This window comes from Solea solea, chromosome 17 (genome assembly GCF_958295425.1).
Source record: "Solea solea chromosome 17, fSolSol10.1, whole genome shotgun sequence".
In the NCBI taxonomy this organism is placed as follows: Eukaryota; Metazoa; Chordata; class Actinopteri; order Pleuronectiformes; family Soleidae; genus Solea; species Solea solea.
This window is the reverse complement of record NC_081150.1, coordinates 20,012,568-20,035,520: the sequence shown is the minus strand read 5'-3', so window position 1 is coordinate 20,035,520 and position 22,953 is coordinate 20,012,568. Positions and strand designations below refer to the sequence as shown.

The window sequence follows — 22,953 nt, the reverse complement described above, 5'->3', positions numbered from 1 at the left end:
TTGTTGTTTTTTGTGTGTGTGTATGTCTGTATATCTGTAAACATATATATATATATATATAGATATATATATATAGATAGATAGATAGATAGATAGATATAATTATTAGTATTATATTTTCTTTTTTTGTTCATTCATTTATTTTTCACTTTTAAGTAATAGTTCAGTTGGATTAACATTTCGATCCACACTCCATACCAGATGGTGGCGGTAATGCACCAAATCGTTGTTTGCCAACCGCCATTAAACCTCAGCAAAGAAGAAGAAAGAAGCTAGCGGCGTTAGCTCCGTGTGGACAGTGAAAGCGGAAAGACGGTGTCGCAGGTCAAATATTCCAGTTGTTTACGAAGCAGCGATGTGTTCGTTTCCATATTTGAGAGATTGAATCCACAGACGACTAACTGCTGCTGCTGAAGACATATTCACACACGTAGAAAGAATCGTCGTCGAGTACGATGAAGAGATGAATCGTCAGCGCAAACTGTTGGAGGTCGTTTGGAAACCTAAAGTCAAGTTACAGCGGATCGGTGTGTACAAGCACAATGATGATGGTTGCGTCTCGTTATGTTCCTCTCCCTTTGTCACCATCTGTGTTTTGTGTCGTTAAAACTTTGTTTTGTTGAGAAGTTTAACTTTTCACTCGACGGATCCGGCGAGTTTTCAAAATAAACTTCCGCTTTTTACAGGAAACCAGAATCGGCTCTATTCGGCCACACAGTAAATGTATGAAACTGAAGAAGTCATGTTGTTTTGTAAGGAGTAGAACGTAATAAATGATACAATATTAGTTATTTACAAGAAAGCAAGAAGGAACTGTACTTAACCTGACCCAGTCATTTGAGTCAGGATTAAAATAATGGTGCTAGGTATCAATTGAAAATGTTTGATATCGATATCTTCACTCTGATACCGGTTTCTGAACCATACATTTTGTCGATACCAGTTTTATAGTATCAGTTCTAAAAAATACAATTACATTACACATTACATTGAAAATCTTGAGTTTTTATTTTTCAGCTTTGGCATTTTTACACTCGAGGCAGTTTTTCCCCACAAAAATTTAAGCAACAAATTAAATTCTTCATCCACTCTTGAAGGACAGGTTTAGCCAAGCTGTGCCGCTCCTCACATCGGGGTCAGAGGCTTCTGTGAGGACAAGATTAACATAACAGTAATCCATTTAACCAGCTGATGCACTGGATTTGAACAAGCTAAGCTTTATTAGTTACTGCCTATCTTTAGTAAGCATTTTTACATTACATTACATTACATTACATGTCATTTAGCAGACGCTTTTATCCAAAGCGACTTACAATGGAATCAAGTACAATTAGCCAGGGGTGGAACCGAACTTGCGACCATGATGTCTTTCGTACACAAGGTAGGGTCTTAACCACTGAGCCACTCCACCCCCCTGCATTTGATGTAGTTAGCTTTAGAGCCATAAAATTAAGCTACGTACTAATATCTTAAGTTAGCGTTACATGGATCCCAGTTTAAGCACATATTACATTGCATGTCTTTTTGACAAATACTGCATTGCACACTTTTGGCATTGATTTTGTTGAAATGGAGCCACACTTTCGACCTCGGTGGCATTTTTAACCCCTTCATCACGACACATGACACACGCCAGTGTAGTTAACAACACAGATACACATGAGCCCGGTCTGTGGGTGGAACCATGTTCATTATTTTTCCTGCGCGCCACAACCACGTGTAACATTACAGCCAATCACAGGCAGCATCATCAGATGTTTATCATGTGATTAAATCCGAAACTTTAGCACTTAGTGCTAAGCATTTTAGCACATAGCACTTTATTCACAAGTTCTAGTACGATAACGGAATATACAATACAATATAATATTAACACTCGCATTTTATCCCTATACTGTAGATTTCTATGCAATACAGCAAAGTGCAATTTAACTTACAGTCTATCATGCTCAATGTTGTCGATGTTAAAATGTTGGTTTGTTTGCTTTTTGTACGTTATGAAAGCAATGATGCACTGTGCCCAAGACAAATTTCCCCACAGGCACAATAAAGTTGAACCTTGACCGTGGGACCGTAAAACAAGGCATATGTCGATACAGGTACTATTGACGCATTTCGGTCGGTACCATAAAAGAGAAGTTTGGTACCCAGCCCTAGCTGTCTTCACTTTTTACATTTCTTATTAATGTCCTAAATTATTCTTTTGTGTCTCCAGAGCTTCCACTGAAAGATGTTCTTAAGGAGGAGGAGGAGGAGGAGGTTCTCACTGAGCAGCAGCTCTGTAACCAGGAGAGGAACTCTAGTCTGGACCAAGAGGAACCAGAGTCTCTACAGATTAAAGAGGAAGAGGAGGAAATCTGCACCAGTCAGGTGCAGGAGCAGCTTGAAATGAAGCAGGAGGCTGATAACTTTATGTTGACTCCTGATAATGAAGAAAGTGATCACATGGAACCAGAACCAGACACTGACCACCAGCTCCTCTCTGCTGTAGCTGAGAGTCAAGAACAGACAGGGAACAAACATGTAGAAATTACCATTGTTGAGTCCAAAGAAGAGAAGGATCGTCAGCGCAGACTGATGAAGATCCTTTGGAAACCTCGAGTAAAGTTACAGCAGATAGGTCTGTGAAATCTAAGTGTTGTTAATAAATATGTGACTCATATTGGACTCCAGATAACAACAGTCTGAGCTTAATTTTCAAACCTGACATTTATACTTGTTCAAACCTGGATTTAACAAACTGACTCCAGGGGTTTTTGAAACACTGTTTAGTTTCAGAAAAATCTGAACTGTGCTGTAGGAAAATTTACTTAAGTTTAATCATTAAGCTGTTTTGACAGTCATAACCTGTTCTTGTGTCTCTTTGTGTCTCCAGAGCTTCCACAGCGGAATGTTAAAAAGGAGGAGGAGGAGGAGGTTCTCACTGAGCAGCAGCAGCTCTGTAACCAGAACTCCAGTCTGGACCAAGAGGAACCAGAGTCTCTACAGATTAAAGAGGAAGAGGAGGCTGATACCTTTATGTTGACCCCTGATAATGAAGAAAATGATCACATGGAACCAGAACCAGACACTGACCACCAGCTCCTCTCTGCTGTAGCTGAGAGTCAAGATCAGAGAGTCCACATGAGAAATGTTACAGGTGAAAAAACCCATGTGTGCAATATTTGTAAGAAATGTTTTGAGTGTAAAAGCGGTTTGATGATCCACATAAGAACTCACACAGGTGAGAAACCCTACGTTTGCCACATTTGTAAGAAATGTTTCACCCAGAAAGGTAACTTGATGAACCATGTGAGAACTCACACAGGTGAGAAGCCCTATGTTTGCCACATTTGTAAGAAATGTTTTACACAGAAAGCTTCCTTAAATAACCACTTGAGAACTCACAAAGGTGATAAGCCATATTCTTGTGAAACATGTGGAAACTGTTTTGGGCGAAGTTCAGAATTGAAAGAGCATAAAAGAACTCACACAGGTGAGAAACCCTATGTTTGCCACATTTGTAAGAAATGTTTTACACAGCACTCAACCTTGACAAACCACATAAGAACTCACACAGGTGAGAAACCCCATGTTTGCCACATTTGTAAGAAATGTTTTACACTGAAATGTAACTTGATGGACCACATGAGAACTCACACAGGTGAGAAGCCGTATGTTTGCCACATTTGTAAGAAAGGTTTTACACAGAAATCTACCTTGACTAACCACGTGACAACTCACACAAGTGAGAGGCCATTTTCTTGTGACACCTGTGGTAAGTGTTTCGTGAAAAGTTCAGGCCTGAAAAAGCACAAAATAAATCACACCGGTGAGAAGCCCCACGTGTGCCACATTTGTAAGAAATGTTTTGCACTCAAATCTACCTTGACGAACCACATGAGAACTCATTCAAAGGAGAGGCCTCTTTCTTGTGAAACATGTGGTAAGTGTTTTCTACATAATTCAGATTTGACGGACCATGTGAGAACTCATGGGAAATGCCATATTCTTGTGTAACATGCAGAAAGTGTTTTGGATGACGTTCAGATTTGAGAAATCACAAAATAATTCACACAGGTGAGAAGTCCCATGTTTGCCACATTTGTAAGGAATGTTTTCCATTTAAAAGTTACTTGATGAACCACATGAGAACTCACACAGGTGTGAAGAAACCATATACCACTGACGTGTAGAGCTGAAACGATGAATCGATTATTAATCGATTACTAAATTAATTGACAACTATTGTTTTTAATTGTTTTAGTTCACTACTCATTTAGTCCTTTTTTATTTTATCCTTCTTATATGATGATGGTCCCGATCATTGAAGCTGTGTTTGTTTAAACACATTTATTGTCGTCTTCAAAGTCCTGGAATTAAAGGTTTTGAGTTTGTATTTTTTTGTAAATAAATTCTCACAAGTATTGTGTGCCATTGTTATACACCACCCGTTGAATTAATTCATGCATTATTGTTGTCGTTCTGTCATTTTTCATTCTTGTAAGAACTGCTTTGTGTGTAAAGATAATTTGATCCACGTGAGAACTCACACAGGTGAGTTTTTCCACGTAGAAGGTCCACACTATTACTATTTACGTTTTTGTATCTTGGCCGTTAAAGTGTTTAATTTCATTCATTCACATCTTAAATAGCAGAATTTAATGCCTGGCTTTCAAAATAAGAGCTGCTGAAACAATCTCACAGTCGTTATGCTAATGAATGATATTATACGTCTTTATATTTTCCACTGTATTAGATGATTATATAAAATAATTGACACATTTTTGTCTTTGTAGTCCAACACCCCGCACAAGACAATCCAGACCAGGACTCCATATGTCCTACCGAGCGCTACCAGAACAGGGACGTCCCTGTCTGTCTTCAAGAAGCTCTTGAAAACCCAGCTCTTCCAAGAGCATCTTCTGTCCTCACACTTACCTGTACCCCCCTCCCCTGTAAGATCTCCTCTGCACTTGGATCCACTTCTGCACTCTCACTCTCTGTTAGTCTACTATCTCCTATCTCCTAGATTTCTTTCCAAGACTTCTTCTATGTAGTTTATTTCTCTTTTGTAAGTCGCCTCTGATAAAAGCGTCTGCTACATGCTTAAATGTTAAATCTTAAGGGTGTGGGTTCAATTCCTGGCTCTGCTCGTCTATATGTGTCCTTGAGCAAGACACTTAACCTCATGTTGCAGCGTATGAATGTGTGAAAACTGTAGCGTGAAGCAGCTCATCAAGACTAGAAAAGCTCTATATAAATACAGACCATGAAACCACTCTTCCGATTGGAGTGCACAGGACAGACTGAACAATGGTGGCGTAAACGACGACCAGCAGCTCCAGTGGCAGGTTGAACTTCCTTAGTTACCTCCCCTGAACTCTGCGTTGTGTTTTGGTGTTATTTTGATGGTGGAGCGTTGTAAATTAAATTTCAAATAAATAGTTAATGTAATAGAAATGATACTGATATGTTTTGCACCGCTTGCTCTTACTAACACTTTACACCACAAAACAACAATCCAGCCTTGCTAACAGAATGCTAGCCGCCAGTCATGACCAACAGTCAAAGAGTAAACGTGCCATAAAAGCATGTCAAACAATCGCCTGAACTACTGCTTAAACCAAACACATAAAACAATAAAAAGTAGAAGAAGAGACGGCTTCTAAGTATATCACGTACAAGAAACAACTCCATTTTGGGGAAATGAGCAGGGGTTTAGGGTTAGGCATGGAGAAGAAGTGAGGCCATATGTAGGTTATATGTAGGCCATATAACAAGTGAAAAAATGTCACGGTAAAGGCTATATTTCGTAGGCGTATTCACTTGGTTACTACGGCCCTCAGCACATCACTTCCGGCAACACAGCCCTCGGAAAACCTCAACCACGGACTAGGCTGTAAAACGACAGTGTCCTGGGAGAACGTTTTGCCGCACAGACGGTGCAACAGTGACGCATTGTGGCACAAATAGGTAACTGCCTTACATTTGTATGTATGTACTGTATGTATATATGTACTGCAGGTTTGAGAAGCCAATATTGACACGCATCACCCGCTCCAGCACCAAACAACCCACATCTCCTCCTGTACCACCCTCACCCCTCCCTTCTGACCCCCCACCATCACTCAGGATCACTGAAGAGGATGTGTGTGTCAGCTCTTCAGGAAACAGAAGTCCAGGAAAGCTCCAGACCCAGACACTGTGTCACCCTCCTGTCTGAAGGTCTGTGCTGACCAGCTGGCCCCCATCTTTACCCAGATCTTCAACAGATCACTGAAGCTGTGTGAAGTCCCCTCCTGCTTCAAACGCTCTACAATAATCCCAGTCCCCAAGAAACCAGCAATCTCAGGTCTAAACGACTACAGGCCCATGGCCCTGACATCTGCAGTCATTGAGAGACTGGTGTTGAGCCACCTGAAGGACATCACAGCCCCCCTGCTGGACCCCCTGCAGTTTGTATATCGGGCAAATCGACATGGGTCTGCATGAGATCCTGCATCACCTCGACTGTCCAGGGACATATGCTAGGATCCTGTTTGTGGACTTCAGCTCGGCATTCAAGACCATCATCTCGGACGTCCTGCACTCTAAACTCACCCAGCTCACCGTCCCAGCCCCCACCTGTCAGTGGATTACAAACTTCCTCACAGACAGGAGCCAGCAGGTGAGACTGGGGAAAATCACATCTAGCACCAGGACTATCAGCACTGGCGCCCCCCCAGGGATGTGTGCTCTCCCCACTGCTCTTCTCCCTTTACACTAACTGCTGCACCTCGAGTGACCCATCTGTCAAACTCCTGAAGTTTGCAGACGGCACAACAGTCATCGGTCAGAACAACCTGGAGCTGAACATGCTCAAAACTGTGGAGATGACTATCGACTTCAGGAGTAACCCCCCTGCTCTGCCCCCCCTCACCATTCTCAATAACTCAAAGTCTGCTGTGGAAACCTTCAGGTTCTGGGATCTACCATCTCCCAGGACATAAAGTGGGCACCCAACATTGACTCCATAGTCAAAAAGGCCCAGCAGAGGTTGTCCTTCCTGCTGATCCAGTTCTACACGGCAATAGTCCAGTCTGTTCTCTGGACCTCCATTATCGTTTGGTTTGGATCAGCCACCAAACAGAACAGAAACAGACTGAGTTGGACCATCAGGACTGCAGAGAGACTCATTGGTGTTAAACTGCCCACCATCCAGGACTTGAACACATCCAGAGTCAGGAAACGGACAGGTAATATCTCTGCAGACCCATCACACCCCGGACACAATCTGTTCGAACTTCTTCGCTCCAAAAGGCGTTACAGAAAACTGTACTTCAGTTCAACTCATAAATCTGTGTGGAGGAAAGTCATATTCCAGGTTAGACACATCTATTCCCTCCTCCAGTATTACATTAAATATTTATATATTTAAAAAAGTCACAACTGAAGTAACACCACTTCCTTTAAATCTGTCTTTCAAAATAAGAGCCACTGACGTTTGCTTTCTACGACTTTTGCGCAAATCTTTTGCCATAACGCTTAACAATAAAAAAAATATTTCACAGCCGTGATTCTAGTAAAATAAAATATAATACTCATTATTAAGCTATTTTTGTGTTTGTATTCATTCCACAGTTCATGAACGGAAACAGGTTGTGTGACTTGGCATTTGTGCGACTTTCAGAACAGGTTGGCAATAAAAAAACAAGCTCTACGTCGTTATTCTAATAAATCATGAAATACTTGTTTATATTTTCATGGTATTGGTTAATTATATTAAATCATACTTTGGTGTTTTATGCCATTTCAAACTGGCGTAATACATTAGCTGTAAACAGGAAGTAGCGTCGTCCCTGCCCTGCTTATTGAAATGGGAGAAATGCCCTTATGGTTAAGGCGCATTAAGTTAGGGTTACAGTACTGGGTAAAACTGAGTGGGTGCCATCAAACTGCCTGTTACAAGAATCTGACGGAGGCAATAAGTATAAAACATTCTTTGCACATATAAATCAGTGGGCTGTGATGCTGGGCTTGGAACAGGTAAATGTAGCGGAACATACAAGCTGGCTACCTATGCCATATTGGGTACTGCCCGAGCTGAACAATGAACTGGTCTTTCTATAGGAAAAAGATAAAAAGCTGGTAAATCCAAAAATAGTAGAATATCTAAATTCAATAAGAGATAACATTTTGTTTATTTTTACAGATGGATCTAGCGATCCAGTTAGTGGGAGAGCTGGGTTTGGGATGTATGTGGAGCAGCCTGGGGTGAAGATTGGCGCATCTCTAATGGAAGCTCTGCTTTTACATCAAAGTTAATGGCAATCTTATGGGCTGTAAGATGGATTGAGGAAACCAGACCTAGAGAGGCTATCATCTGTTCTGACTCTGCAGCTGCTCTGGAAGCTTTAAGAAGGGGGAAATCGAAGGCACGACCTGATATCGTTATTGACACCCTACCTGTGTTTTTTAGAATTGGGTTTAGATCTAACATCACCTTTTGCTGGGTTCCGGGACACGCGGGGGTTGGGGGGAATGAGCAGGTGGATCAGATTGCAAAACAGAGTTTGAGTAGAGACGTAGATGTCCATATATCCTGGGGGAGAGTGGAGTTGAGAGAAATAATTAAAGAGGGCTTAATGAAGGAATGGCAGAAAGGGTGGGAAAAAGAAAGCAGGGGTAGACACTACTTCTCTTTACAACCTCAAGTCAAAAAAGATGTACCTGCACTTTTCAGTCCCGTAGGGACTCAGTTAAGCTGTGTAGATTAAGACTAAATCACTATTTGTTTATTGTAGGAAAACAGGTGTCTGCTTTATGTGAGTGTGGGAGTCCTGAGACAGTAAAACATGTTTTTCTGGAGTGCAGAAAATACAAAACAGAAAGACAAACATTGCTTGACATACTGTTAGGACTTGGAGTTCAGGCTTTTTCTGTTTTTTCTTTGCTTGGTCTCTGTGGGAACCATAAACTGACCTCCAAGGCAATTTTGCAATTCCTGCGCAATACAGGACTATATGTAAAAAGCTAGTTCATCATCGGACCTGTGGAGGGCAGTAATACGCTAAACAGCGTCTAAACCGCCGGAATTGCCCAAGAAGAAGAAGAAGAAGAAGAAGAAGAAGGAAGTAGCGTCATCGGGAAACAAAGCCCTAGCTAGCAGCGTTAGCTCCGTGTGGACAGTGAAAGCGGAAAGACGGTGGTTTGTTCGTGTGTCGCAGGTCAAATATTCTAGTTGTTGGCGAAGCAGCGATGTCGTCACATCAATATTTGAGAGATTTAATCCACGGACGACTAACTGCTGCTGCTAAAGACATATTCACACACGTAGAAAGAATCGTCGTCGAGTACGAGGAAGAGATTAATCGTCAGCGCAAACTGTTGGAGGTCGTTTGGAAACCTAAAGTCACGTTACAGCGGATCGGTGTGTACAAGCACAATGATGATGATTGTGTCTCGTTATGTTTCGCTCCATTTGTCACCAAGTGTGTGTTTTTTGTCGTTTAAACTTCGTTTTGTTGTGACGTTTAACTTTTCACTGGACAAACCAAGTAATTTGACTTGGTTCCTCTCTTTGTTCACACAATAAATGTATAAAACTGTAGATGTCCTGTTGTTTTGTAAGGAGTAGAACGTAATAAGTGATACAATTTTAGTTATTTACAAGAAAACTGTACTTAACCTGACCCATTCATTTGAGTCAGGATTAAAGTAATGGGGCTGTCTCTAGGGCTGGGTATCAATCGAACATTTTCTATATCGATACCTTCATTTTGATACCGGTGTCTGAATTATACTTTTTTTCGATACCAGTTTTATAATATCAGTTCAAAAAAAAAAATTACGTTACACATTACAGTGAAAATCTTGGGTTTTTATTTTTTCAGCTTTGGCATTTTTACACTCGAGGCAGTTTTTTAGACAAAAATTAACAACAAATGAAATCCTTCATCTGCTCTTTAAGGAAAGGTTTAGCCAAGCTGTCCTGCTCCTCACGTCAGGGTCAGAAGCTTCTGTGAGGACAAGATTAACATAACAGTGAGCTGTTTCACCAGCTGATGCAATAGATTTTAACAAACTAAGCTTTATCAGTTACTGTCTGTAGCGGCATGAATGTGTTTTGCTTGTCACTATGAGGTGTGTGTGTCTGGAGGTGTGTCTATGTGTGGGCGGAGTTGCGTCTGGGTGTGTGTCACTGGGGCTGAATATGATTATGTCACCTGTGCCGAGGGGGAATGTTTGCTTGATGCAGAGAAAGGAGAAGCAGGGTGCTTATATTTCTGTTGGCCGCTAAACAGCTTCATATCATCATATTACATTTTCGCAAGTCCATCAGAAGAAAATGTTCGCCGAAAGTACGTTTCAGTAAAGAATATAAAATAAACACCCACAAACTGCAGTTACGGCTTGAAGTTTCCTTATTGGATTAAGCGTGTCGGACAGAATGCTGTGTTCCCCTCTCAGTGACTAATTTGGGATTGATAGTCCCATTACACTGTATGATGTCTTTTATTAGCGTTTGATATAGTTAGCTATATTGCCATAAAATAAAGCTACGTACTAATATCTTAAGTTAGTGTTACATGGATCCCAGTTTAAGCACATATTATGTTTCAGTAACGTTAACTTAAGTAAACAAACTTTTGCTTTTGAATTTTGCTAAACGTAAACTTGCCTGTTGAAATCCCTGACGCAGTACCGTCAGTACTCTCTGAACTCTTCATGAATGAAGCAGAGTCTGGTGGTGGAGATTTTAAATTGGGTGTCTCTGGCTCTGTAACGTCCACAGTAGAGCTGTGATGTTGAGAGGAGGTGGATGGCGGCGCTCTGTTCTTCTTAAATTCAAATACTGAGCAACTTTCTGCTCTGAGGTTGATGCCGTGCACGTTCAGGTGTTTCATTAAATTTGTCGTGTTGCCTTAGTGGTGATAACTTTTTGACAAATATTGCATTGCACACTATTGGCATTGATTTTGTTGAAATGGAGCCACACTTCACCTCGTGGCATTTTTAACCCCTTCATCACGACACATGACACACGCCAGTGTAGTTAACAACACGGATACACGTGAGCCCGGTCTGTGGGTGTAACCACGTTCATTATTTTTCCTGCTCGCCACAACCATATGTAACATTACAGCCAATCACAGGCAGCATCATCAGATCTTGATCATGTGATCAACTCCGAAACAACGCAAACTTTATTAAACTTATTTCTACCGTGCCATTGTAGTGCTTCAAAGAGATTTGGGATCACCTCGTGGTTTGGCAAACTAACCATTAAGCTCAAAGCAAACTGGCCAGCAAGCACAAAACAGCAATGAAAATCGTAGGGAGGAAAGAGTACGAGCCAATAGTTAGAGTGCCAGAGAGCCAGAGTTTTGATGAGCAGGCAGTTAGGAAAAAAGCAAAAAAAAAATCCAACTCCCAACACCCACTCTTTTCGCTGATTATGAAACCGTCCCATCTGGGAGAAGACTCTGTGAGCTGTTATGCAAATCTCATTGCCTTAAATTATCATTACAATATGGAATAGAATAATATGCAATAAACAGGTTAGCACTTTATTCACAAGATCTGGTGTAATATATTTTATATTTTAATTTATACTTGCTAAACCTGGTTTTAACAAACTGACTCCAGGGATTTTTGAAACACAGTTTAGTTTAGGAAAAATCGGAACCGTCCTGTAGGAAAATTTACTTTAGTTTAATCATTACGCCATATGACATCCATAACCTGTTCTTGTGTCTCCAGAGTTTCAGCAGAATGTTATAAAGGAGGAGGAGGATGAGGTTCTCACTGAGCAGCAGCTCTGTAACCAGGAGAGGAACTCCAGTCTGGACCAAGAGGAACTAGAGTCTCTACAGATAAAAGAGGAGGAGGAGGAGGAGCGGTTTGAACTGAAGCAGGAGGCTGATACCTTTATGTTGACTCCTGATGATGAAGAAAGTGATCATATCGAACCAGAACCAGACACTGACCACCAACTCCTCTCTGCTGTAGCTGAGAGTCAAGATCAGACAGTCCACATGAGAAATGTTACAGATGAAAAGCCCCACATGTGCAACATTTGTAAGAAATGTTTTGAGTTTAAAAGCAATTTGGTGATCCACATAAGAACTCACACAGGTGAGAAACCCCATGTTTGCCCATTTTGTAAGAAATGTTTTGCACAGAAATCTACCTTGACAAACCACGTGAGAACTCACACAGGTGAAAAGCCCCATGTTTGCCACATTTGTAAGAAATGTTTTGCAATGAAATCTACCTTGACGAACCATGTGAGAACTCACACAGGTGTGAGGCCATTCTCTTGTGAAACATGCGGTAAGTGTTTTCTACAAAGTTCAGATTTGACAAACCATGTGAGAACTCACACAGGTGAGAAGCCATATTCTTGTGAATTATGCGGAAAATCTTTTCGTTCAAGTTCATGTTTGATCAAGCACAAACGAACTCACACAGGTGAGAAGCCCCATGTTTGCCACATTTGTAAGAAATGTTTTACATTTAAAAGTTACTTGATGAACCACATGAGAACTCACACAGGTGAGAAGAAACCATATACCACCGACATGGATGGTCTCAGAATGTTATGAGCCTCATTTATTTGAAAATTCACGGTAGGCTCGACTCACTTACAAACTGCAAATCCAAAATGTAAACTGTCACAAGTATTGTGTGCCATTTTTATACACCACCTGTTAAATGGATTCATGGATTCCTGTTGTCATTCCTTCATTTTTCATTCTTGTAAGAACTGCTTTGTGTGTTAAGACCGTTTGATACAGGTGAGAATTTCCATGTAGAAGGTCCATACTATTATGTTTACGTCTTTGTAACTTTGCCATTCATCATTCACATCTTAAATAGCAGCACTTATTGCCTGGCTTTCAAAATAAGAGCTGCTGAAACAATCTCACAGTTGTAATGATTTGTATTATATATCCACTGTATAAAATAACTGACACATTTTTGAGCCATTTTTGTGTTTGTAGTCATTCCGCAGTTCACTGGCAGTAATGGGAAGTCAGGAAAAGAGTGAAATACTTTAAACTTTTAGGGATATGGTTTGATGAAATAGTAACACGGAAGGCACATGTTCAGAAATGAATGGACAAATGTAAGAAAATATTTATTATATATACAGTATATATATATATTATATAATGAGATGTTCAGTTTTTATGGAATGAAGAGCAGACAGAAATTCTAACCCTAACCCAGAGCATCTTCTGTCCTCACACTTACCTGTACCCCCCTCCCCTGTACGATCTCCTTCTGCACTTGGATTGGAGTGATGGGAGTGCACAGGACAGACTGAACAAACGACGACCAGCAGCTCCTGTGGCAGTGTCAGCATGTGATGACCACCTCAGATCCTGTGAGAGGGTGGTTCCTAGGAATCTGTACTTTCCCTGAAAGTTCACTGTCATCACCGTCTTGAGTGGGTTCAGGGTGGAGCAGCTCCTGCCTGTACACGGATCAGACCAATTACTAGTGTGTGTCTATGTATGTGCACGTCTGATACCAGTCCCTCTACACCTCCCCTGGACTCTGCGTTGTGTTTGGTGTTATTTTGATGTAGAAATGTTGTGCGGAAAGGAAAATGAGGCACCACACCGGCCAGGAGATCGCTGCAGTGGGATGCGCACGCGTTCATGGACACATACAACACACTTTACCCCCCCACAGGAGCACAGTCTGGGAGCTGTTTTTTTTTCTTTCTCCCCTCTCCCCTTGGCTTCTTCCCTCTTTTATTGCCTGGTCACCCTGTCATGTCTGTCTTATTGTGCTGTCTTAATCTATGTACGGACAGATTGATTCTGTAATTTCACTGTACTTCGGTATGCGTGACAATAAAGACCTACTACTACTACTAAATCTGTGTGGGGAAAAGTTGTGTTTGTAAATCATATTCCAGATTAGAGACAATTAGGGGGAATTATTTGTTTTGTCCCGCCTGAGACACATCACACACACATATATACATATATATATACATATATATATATAAAGTCATAACTGAAGGCACTGAAGTAACACCACTAACTTTAAACCTGTCTTTCAAAATAAGAGCCACTGACGTTGGCTTTCTTAACCTTTTGCCATAACGCTTAACAATAAAAATGTTTCACATTTGTGATTCTAGTAAAATTAAATACACGCGTGAAATACGTGTTAATATTTTCATGGTATTAGTTAATTATATTAAATCATACGCTGGTGTTTTCAAAACGGCGTAATACATTAGCTATAAACAGGAAGTAGTCATCGGGGAACAAAGCCCTAGCTAACAGCGTTAGCTCCGTGTGGACAGTAAACGCGGGAAGACGGTGGTTTGTTCGTGTGTCGCAGGTCAAATATTCCAGTTGTTGACGAAGAAGCGATGTTTTCACTTCCATATTTGAGAGATTTAATCCATGGACGACTAACTGCTGCTGTTGAAGACATATTCACACACGTAGAATCGTCGTCGAGTACGAGGAAGAGATGAATCATCAGCACAAACTGTTGGAGGTCGTTTTGAAACCTAAAGTCACGTTACAGCGGATCGGTGTGTACAAGCACAATGATGATTATTGTGTATTATGGCAAGCCGTTTAACATTTAATCGAACGTTTAACGTTGACATGTTGGCTAATGTCAACGTTAAAATCTATCAATATGAGTAAGTAGTAAGTTAGCTCTCTGTTTACGCTAATGTTAGAAATGTTTTGAGTTTAATAGCTGTTTGATGAAACACGTAAGAACTCACACAGGTGAGAAACCCCATGTTTGCCCCATTTGTAAGAAATGTTTTGCACATAGAGGTACCTTGGTGAGCCACATGAGAATTCATACAGGTGAGAAGCCTTGTTCTTGTGAAACATGTGGAATGTCCTTTCATTCAATTTCATGTTTGTTCAAGCACAAACAAACTCACACGGATGAGAGACCATTCTCTTGAGAAACATGTGGTGAGTGTTTTTTACATTGTTCAGATTTGATGGACCACGTGAGAACTCACACGGGAGAAGCAATATTCTTGTGAAACATGCGGAAAGTGCTTTGTGCAAAGTTCAGAATTGAAAGGGCACAAAATAATTCACACAGGTGAGAAACCCCATGTTTTCCACATTTGTAAGAAATATTTTGCACGTAGAGGTACCTTGAAGGACCACGTGAGAACTCACACAGTTGAGAAGCCTTATTCTTGTTAAACATGTGGAATATCTTTTCATTCATGTTCATGCTTGACCAAGCACCAACAAACTCACACAGGTGAGAAGCCTTATGTTTGCCACATTTGTAAGAAATGTTTTACATTTAAAAGTTACTAGATGAACCACATGTGAACTCACAAAGGTGAGAAGAAGCCATATTCCACTGATGTAGATGGTCAGAATGTTATGAGCTTCATTTATTTGAAAGTTCACCGTAGGTTCGACTAACTTTCAAACTGCAAATCCAAAATGTAAACTGAAATCAAAATAGATGTTGAGTGCATTGTAGTCACTTGTATAAACTTTAAGGAAGCCGTTATTATTCATTTCGTACATTTTTATTTTCATCCTTCATATGTTACGATTGTCCTGATTGTAGAACTTTCTAGCAGGCAAAGCTATTTGTCTTTCATTCTATTAATCTGTTCATTGTTGTAACTGGTATCAAAGCACCGTTGCCTTTAAAGTGCCTTTAAGGTGCATCGTCAAAGCCATGTTTTGTTATATATTGCCTTCGTATGCGCCTTTGTAAATCTATCTATCATTAGAACCTGTACGACTTGTCGGTTTTACAACCTAACTGACTGTCTAACTGACTGTCTAACTGACCGTCTAACTGACTTCAAACTAACTTCAACTTAACTTAACTATTGCTTAACTGTGTATGTGGAATAAACCTTCAGAAAGACAGTCGAGTTGTGCCCGCCGTACTTGTTCTGGTTACCCTTTCCAGAAGGGAGCATTGGGCTGGAAAGACCAGCCAGCAGAAATCTGGACAGTTGTAAAACCGTTGTCGGCGCCGTATCAGTGGAGGTACGGACAGCCGAGCGGAGGACGACGATCGTGAGGTACCAGGACGCTGGTGAAGTGGATCAGTCGTGAATCACTCAACGGAAAAGCCGGAGCAAAGAGCTATCGGGGCCGTTGAAGGATTAAAGGAAGTGCCGCAGCCGAGGGAAAGGCTGTGAAGATTGCACAAGGAATACAAATCAAATGCAAAGCTCTTCTGGGCAGAGAGCCTCACAGACTGTGACATTGTAACGTCGACAGCTTGGGGCGTGGACATTCGTGTGCCATTCGTGGACGTGTCGTTTGCAAAGAACTGAACCCTTTGGACGAGTCATTGGCAACGAACCAGAGAGTCAACTCCAATCAATTCCAATTCCGAAGTGAGTCAGGAGTTCAAAGGAGTAAAAATGGCAGATGACAAGCCAGATCTGGAAAGCCTACAGCGGAGGCTATTGAATGCGCAGCGGGGCTTGACAACACGTTTTAATCGTCTCAAAGTTAAAGCTGGCCACCTCGATGAACTGTCGAAAGAGGTGACAGGATTGAAGAGTGATTATGGTGTCTTCGTCGATGCCAGCAATGAATATATTGAAGAACTGGGACAAATAGACCCAACGGACGAAAACTGTGATCTGAGCAATGCCCTAGCAACAAGGGATGCCATTGTGCAAAGGTACTGTGAGACTATGGAAATGCTGTGGTTCAAGGATGCTGAGCCGGATATAAGCACCCTCGTGGCACGGTTCAATTCAGCTTTCGACCAGGCCGAGGAACTCGGCAGAAAAAGTGCACTACAGTGGTGTCAGCAAGAGGCCAGAAGGCAGGGACTGGATCAAGAACTCCACGAACTCAGAGACGCTCTGTATGTTTGGAAAGACTATCGGCCATACGGGAAAGAAAAGTGGAGACTCCATTTAACATTGGAAATTAAAAAGCAGGAACTGATGAATAAGTGGGCAGGTCGCAGTGAGATAAACGCAACAACCCCGCCAGCATACGAACAGCAGCGAGAGAAGTGAAGAGGAAGACAAAGGAAGCGAGTACACCAGTACCACCCCACTTGTCCCTATTCATACCCACTCTGCAATCAGACAAGACACCAGCCTCCCTCACCAGCCCCCTCAGTGGTCTCAACAACCTAATCACGGACCTACTGTCAGTTTCGCGCAGCCTCCAACCCTCACTAGTATACCACGGCCACCGAGGTTTCACACTGCTCCCACCAACACCAGCATGGGACAAAGGAGAACTGTGCCCACCAGCAACTTTGGTACAGTCACAGGGGGAGAAGACAGCTCTCAGTGGGCCCAACCCATAGCAAAGATCACACCGATAAGCTTTCCTAAGATTTCCGGGAGCAGGAAGGTTGATTGGGAGAGTATCCAGGCGCAAGCGGGTCCCACAGAGTCCTTTGAAGAAGAGCAAAAGAAACTGAAGGGTCAAGTGACAGAGTTACAGAAAGTAACGGAAGTCAATGTCAAGAAGGTAGAGGAGGAGAGTAAACAGAGGGCCGAGATGTCTGAGCTCAGCAGGGAGCCGAGCTCTGAAAAGACCCAAACCGATGAGCTGCAGGAGACCTTGGCGCAAAGTCAGGAGAATCTCATTGAGCTTCAGTTTGAATTCTACCAGAAAGAGTCAGAAGAAGAAGAGTCTACTCTGCATCAAGACCTCAAGGCACCAGAAGAGACCCAAACTGCAGAGCTGCAGGAGACCTTGGTGCAAAATCAGGAGGAGCTTCAGTCTGACTTCTACCAGAAAGAGTCAGAAGAGTCTACTCTGCATCAAGACCTCAAGGCACCAGAAGAAAGACTGAGCTTAGCACAGGAGGACTTGGCTACCAACACCAGCCAACTCCTGCTAACCACACCACTGCTAACTCCAACCCAGACAGGTCTGGAGGCTCAGACAAAGGAACTGAAGAGAAGCCACAGCTCATTGGAGTCAGAGCTCACTAAACAAGAGCAGTTGAAGCACCTGAAGCACCTGGTGATACTGTCTTTAGAGAGCAGACTTTCTGAGAAAATGCTAACCCAGTGGCTTGCACATGTGAGCAGCCCCAAAAACTATGCCTTCCCGGGTAACCATTTTGAGAAGCTCTTATTGTTCCTGGCGCCTTTCCTGAAAGGCCAAAAGTCATTACCCACAGGAGTAGAGCTTTTGAAGTTCAGCGAGCCAATCCCCATTTACGCTTCTGAGAGACCCAGCTACCATGAGAAGCCGGTCGACTGGAGGAGGATCCTAGAGGGAGTGGAGAAGATCCTGAAAGCAAGGGGCTTCTACCTCAAGCCCTGGGTCCGGTCTGGTCAAAGTGGGAGGAAGGGCGAGGCAAAGCCTGACCAAATGACTCTCCTTACTGAAGGAGAAGTGGATGTAAAAGCACCAAACCCATTAACTTGTCGCGTCCTACTGAGCCAGATCACTGGATTGTACGACCCGATCGATCTAACAACACCTGTGAAGCAAAAAGGTGTGATTCCTTTGAGGAAGGCCTCCCAGGAGGCTGGCAAGTTCACTAAGGACACCTGGGAGGAGTCCCTCTCTGACAAACTCCGAGGGAAAGCAATCGAGCTGTTCAAGGAGTACACTCGCTTGGGGAGCATCAAGTTCCACAGAAGCCTCACACCCTCCGGCTGGAGGGGCGAGCCCTGGGGAATCACATTCTCTGAAGGAAGCTGTGAATCTTACGGCGCCATACTGTACCTGCGATGGGAAACGTCAGATGGTGTAGTTACCCGGTTGGTGGACTCAAAGGCCAAGTTAACCCCCTTGAACCAGAAAGGTGACGCAGTCAAAGCCGAAATCTGTGGGGCTGTCTTTGCCGCACGCCTGAAGGAATACATGCTGAAGCATGGAAGATTGGCTGTAGAAAAGTGGTACCACTTCATAGACAGTCAGACTGTGCTGGGAGCTATCCAGCGAGACAGTTACGGATTTCAAACATTCTTTGCAGATAGGGTCGGGGAGATCCAGAAGGCTGGGCCCGTAACTGATTGGTGGTGGATCCCAGGTGAAGTCAACGTCGCTGACCTCGTCACAAGAGGGTGTTCACCCGAGCAACTAGATGAAAACTCCACGTGGCAGAACGGTCCCAAGTTCCTGTCTAGTCCAGTTAAGGATTGGCCTATGAAATCTGCAGCAACAGTGGCAGCTGAAGCTAGAGAAACAGTGAACGGACTCCAAAGAAAAGCTTTTACAGCGGTCCTCACCAGAACTCAAGCCAAGGGGTCATTGAAACCTGCTAACAAAGCCACAGACGTTCTAGAACCCGCAGAACTTGAGGCCAAATCTGTTGACACGAAGGCGAATGAGACACTGTGGGGAGCTGCGCTCATAGATCAAGTGGGTCCGGAAAAGTACAGCTCTCTAGCTAAGCTCTGTGGAGTAGTCGGCTATACCAGAAGGGCGGTGAAGACGTGGTTGGCTTGTATAGGGAGAGCCCCTATCCCAGCAAAGTGGGGGGTGGTACTGTCAGTAAAGGAACTTGAGGCTGCGTTCCACGACCTGTGCCTGGCCGCCCAAAAAGGGGTTGCATTCCCTGTAACGACACTAGACAGACTCGTCGTCAACAAGGACGAAGCTTCGGGGCTCCTGCGGTGCTACGGCAGAGTCCAAGCCATCACCCGGGGAAACCCCGGAGTACCCCTGGTCCCATATAATGCCTGGATCAGCACCCTCCTCACACAGGAAGCCCACGGAGCCAACCATGAAGGCATCGCTGGCACACTCCTCAGAGTGAGGTCCAAAGCATGGGTAGTACAGGGGCCAAGAATCGCAAGAAGCATCATCGACTCCTGCGTGCATTGTCGAAAGACCAAGGCAAGGTTGTGCAGGCAACAGATGAGTGAGCTTCCTAGTGAACGATCTGAACCAGCCGCACCGTTTGAGCTAACAGCACTGGATCTCTTTGGCCCCTACGTTGTCAGAGACACTGTAAAGCGAAGAACAAAGATGAAAGTCTGGGGAGTAGTATTCAGTTGTATGGCTTCCAGGGCACTACATGCTGACATTGTGGAAGACCTGTCAACCGATGGCTTCCTAAAGGCGTACCAGCGCTTCACAGCTCTCAGGGGCCACCCAAGAAAGCTTTGGTCGGATCAAGGGACCAACTTCGTGGGCGCCAAGCCAGTTTTAAAGGAGCTCTACGAATTCCTGAACAACATCGACAAGGATCAAGTCCAGAAGAAAGCAGCCGCCGCTGGGACCGACTGGTCGTGGGTGTTTCACCCAGCAGACTCTCCCCATCGAAACGGAGCAGCTGAAGCAGCAGTCCGTACACTCAAGAGAGCGTTGAGCAACATCGGGGTGGAAAGTCACCTGACAGCACTGGAGTTCCAGACTCTCCTCTACCTGGCAGCTAATTTGTCAAACGAAAGACCAATCGGCGCAAGAGTCCAGGTACAAGACGAGACTGTAGGAGTCATCACTCCAAACTCACTTCTGCTCGGCCGTGCTGGGCCTAGCGGGGACTCTCGAGGGTTCGAATACCTGACTTACCCCGTGGCGCGCCTGAGAGCGGTCCAGATCGAGGTCGACAAGTTCTGGAAGCGGTGGAGCCAGCTGGCGGGCCCGGGCCTCTTCGTTCGACAGAAGTGGCACGCACCCGCAAGGAACGTCACAGTGGGAGACTTAGTGTGGTTGGCTGACCAGAATGCACTGAGAGGCCAGTTTAGGCTCGGTCGAGTTGTGGAGGCCCATCCTGATGCAAAAGGCATAGTACGAGATGTGAAGGTGAGGACGTGCCAAAGTTGTCCGGTTTCCAGTGGACAAGGTGGGAAAGGCAAAGAGAAGGAGAACCGTCCCTCCACCATCCTTCACAGAGATGTCAGGAGGCTGGTGGTTCTGTTAACAGTGGAGGAACAGAAATAGATTCCCCACCACATGATGGTGTGTTTCGGAAAAAGGGATCAAGACCCCCCCTCCACCATCCTCCACGAGAGGTGGTGGTGTGTTTCGGAAAGAAAAAGGATCAAGCACCCCCCTCCACCATCCTCCACGAGAGGTGGTGGTGTGTTTCGGAAAGAAAAAGGATCAAGACCCCCCCTCCACCATCCTCCACGAGAGGTGGTGGTGTGTTTCGGTAAAGGGCGTCACTGCGTCACCAAGGACAATGTGAAACCTTTATTTGTCATTTGTATCTGTTATTCATATTGTGTGTAATACGTTCATACCCAGCGATGTAGCTTCATGTACCCATTTGAAAGGTAAAGTCGTGTGTAACACGTTCGAACCCAGCGATGTAGCTTTATGTACCCATTTGGAAGGTAAAATTGTGTGTAATAAGTTCGTACCCAGCGATGTAGCCATTTCAAAAGGCAAAATCTGTGTTTTGTGGCCTACTTGGATTTAGGAATCAGTAGGCCAAGTGGGAGGTGTAGAACTTTCTAGCAGGCAAAGCTATTTGTCTTTCATTCTATTAATCTGTTCATTGTTGTAACTGGTATCAAAGCACCGTTGCCTTTAAAGTGCCTTTAAGGTGCATCGTCAAAGCCATGTTTTGTTATATATTGCCTTCGTATGCGCCTTTGTAAATCTATCTATCATTAGAACCTGTACGACTTGTCGGTTTTACAACCTAACTGACTGTCTAACTGACTGTCTAACTGACCGTCTAACTGACTTCAAACTAACTTCAACTTAACTTAACTATTGCTTAACTGTGTATGTGGAATAAACCTTCAGAAAGACAGTCGAGTTGTGCCCGCCGTACTTGTTCTGGTTACCCTTTCCAGAAGGGAGCATTGGGCTGGAAAGACCAGCCAGCAGAAATCTGGACACTGATCATTGATAGTGTTGTCATTCTGTTGTTTTTCATTCTTGTAAGAACTGCTTTGTGTAAAGATAGTTTGATCCACGTGATAACTCACACAGGTGATATTTTCCACGTAGAAGGTCCATACTATTACTATTTATGTCTTTGTAACTTGGCCATTAAAGTGTTTTATGATTCTAGTAAAAAAAGTCGTATTCCTGTTTGTGTGCCAACACAGAACAGTTTTTGTATTCATTCCACAGTTCACCAGCAGAAACAGGAAATTGTGTCACTTTGCTTTAGCGAGAGTTTCAGAGCAGTTTGGCAAAAAAACAAGCTCACAGTCGTTATTTTAATAAATCATAAATTACTTGTTTATATTTCTTTATTTCTTTTCATGATATTAGTTAATTATATTAAATAATACACTGGTGTTTTATGCCATTTCAAACAGGTGTAATACATTGCAGTAAACAGAAAGTAGCATCACTTCGCACATGCGCATAACAAATCGGGAACCAAGCCCTAGCTAGTAGCGTTAGCTCAGTGTGGACAGTAAAAGTGGAAAGATGGTGGTTTGTTCGTATGTAAAGAAAAGGTAGGAAGGCAATAGAAGGTTAAAAATAAACCCAGTTTTTTAACGAAACAGCAATGTCTTCACCTCAGTACAAGCACAATGATCCTATTAAACACTAACAAGAGAATTTGACTAATTTGTTGTTTTAGTCACGCTTCCTTCTTACGAATGATAGATGATGAGTTGATGGGGTAGAATTTGTCAGTGGCGGTTCTAGCTTGAATGACACTCTGGGCAAGACTCCCCTCGAGCGGCCCCTGGAAAAAAAAAAAAAACAGGGTTAATCAAACTGTGATGCCCACAAGGACATCTAAAATATTTATACTAAATAAAAAAGGCAACCTGCGGAATTTAAGCATATGACTAAGCGGAGGAAAAGAAACTGGTGAGCGAAGAGGGAAGAGCCCAGCGCAGAATCCCTGTCATGTGTAATTTTTCAAGATCTTGTGGCGCTGAAGTGTATAAACTTAGATGAACACATTAACACAGCGCTTTACAACAAGTATCCTGTATGCAACAGAAAGCCTGAGGGTCTGTTCTGGATATGGTGTGTTAAGGAAGTATAGATGTCTCTTGTTTGACTAAATGGCGATATTGTCCAAACAATGTATAGATTATGAGACCGTATTGTATATCTGGACCCAACTTGTTTTTCAAGTATA

At 43.1% G+C, this 22,953-nt stretch overlaps 2 protein-coding genes across 7 annotated transcripts; both read left to right on the top strand.

Annotated features, from left to right (window-relative positions):
• Positions 1-232: 232 nt before the first annotated feature.
• Positions 233-5,639, top strand: LOC131443545 (gastrula zinc finger protein XlCGF17.1-like). Of its 3 annotated transcripts, none has more exons than XM_058613234.1 (4): positions 233-527; positions 2,216-2,620; positions 2,876-3,139; positions 4,779-5,639. In XM_058613234.1, exons 1-4 carry the CDS (start codon positions 464-466, stop codon positions 5,009-5,011), a joined length of 966 nt encoding a protein of 321 aa, XP_058469217.1. In that variant the 5' UTR covers positions 233-463; the 3' UTR covers positions 5,012-5,639. The 3 variants fall into 3 exon arrangements, with proteins under 3 accessions (XP_058469217.1, XP_058469215.1, XP_058469216.1); XM_058613233.1 differs by lacking the exon at positions 4,779-5,639 and adding an exon at positions 2,042-2,099 and having other exon boundaries at positions 237-527; positions 2,216-2,370; positions 2,876-4,429; XM_058613232.1 differs by lacking the exon at positions 4,779-5,639 and having other exon boundaries at positions 236-527; positions 2,876-4,429.
• Positions 5,640-9,110: 3,471 nt separating this feature from the next.
• LOC131443557 (oocyte zinc finger protein XlCOF6.1-like) lies at positions 9,111-13,854 on the top strand. 4 transcript variants are annotated; one of them, XM_058613255.1, is made up of 3 exons: positions 9,111-9,391; positions 11,725-12,042; positions 13,269-13,854. In XM_058613255.1, exons 1-3 carry the CDS (start codon positions 9,220-9,222, stop codon positions 13,292-13,294), a joined length of 516 nt encoding a protein of 171 aa, XP_058469238.1. In that variant the 5' UTR covers positions 9,111-9,219; the 3' UTR covers positions 13,295-13,854. The 4 variants fall into 4 exon arrangements, with proteins under 4 accessions (XP_058469238.1, XP_058469237.1, XP_058469236.1 ...); XM_058613254.1 differs by having other exon boundaries at positions 11,725-12,099; XM_058613253.1 differs by having other exon boundaries at positions 11,725-12,297.
• The last annotated feature ends 9,099 nt before the right edge of the window (positions 13,855-22,953 follow it).

Bases quoted from the DNA above. Each gene is read 5' to 3' on its own strand.
- LOC131443545 (XM_058613232.1), top strand. From the start codon at position 464: ATGAATCGTCAGCGCAAACTGTTGGAGGTCGTTTGGAAACCTAAAGTC. The intron at 528-2,215 runs GTGTGTACAAGC...TTGTGTCTCCAG, and splicing joins AGTCAAGTTACAGCGGATCG to AGCTTCCACTGAAAGATGTT. The intron at 2,621-2,875 runs GTCTGTGAAATC...TTGTGTCTCCAG, and splicing joins AGTAAAGTTACAGCAGATAG to AGCTTCCACAGCGGAATGTT.
- LOC131443557 (XM_058613251.1), top strand. From the start codon at position 9,220: ATGTCGTCACATCAATATTTGAGAGATTTAATCCACGGACGACTAACT. The intron at 9,392-11,724 runs GTGTGTACAAGC...TTGTGTCTCCAG, and splicing joins AGTCACGTTACAGCGGATCG to AGTTTCAGCAGAATGTTATA.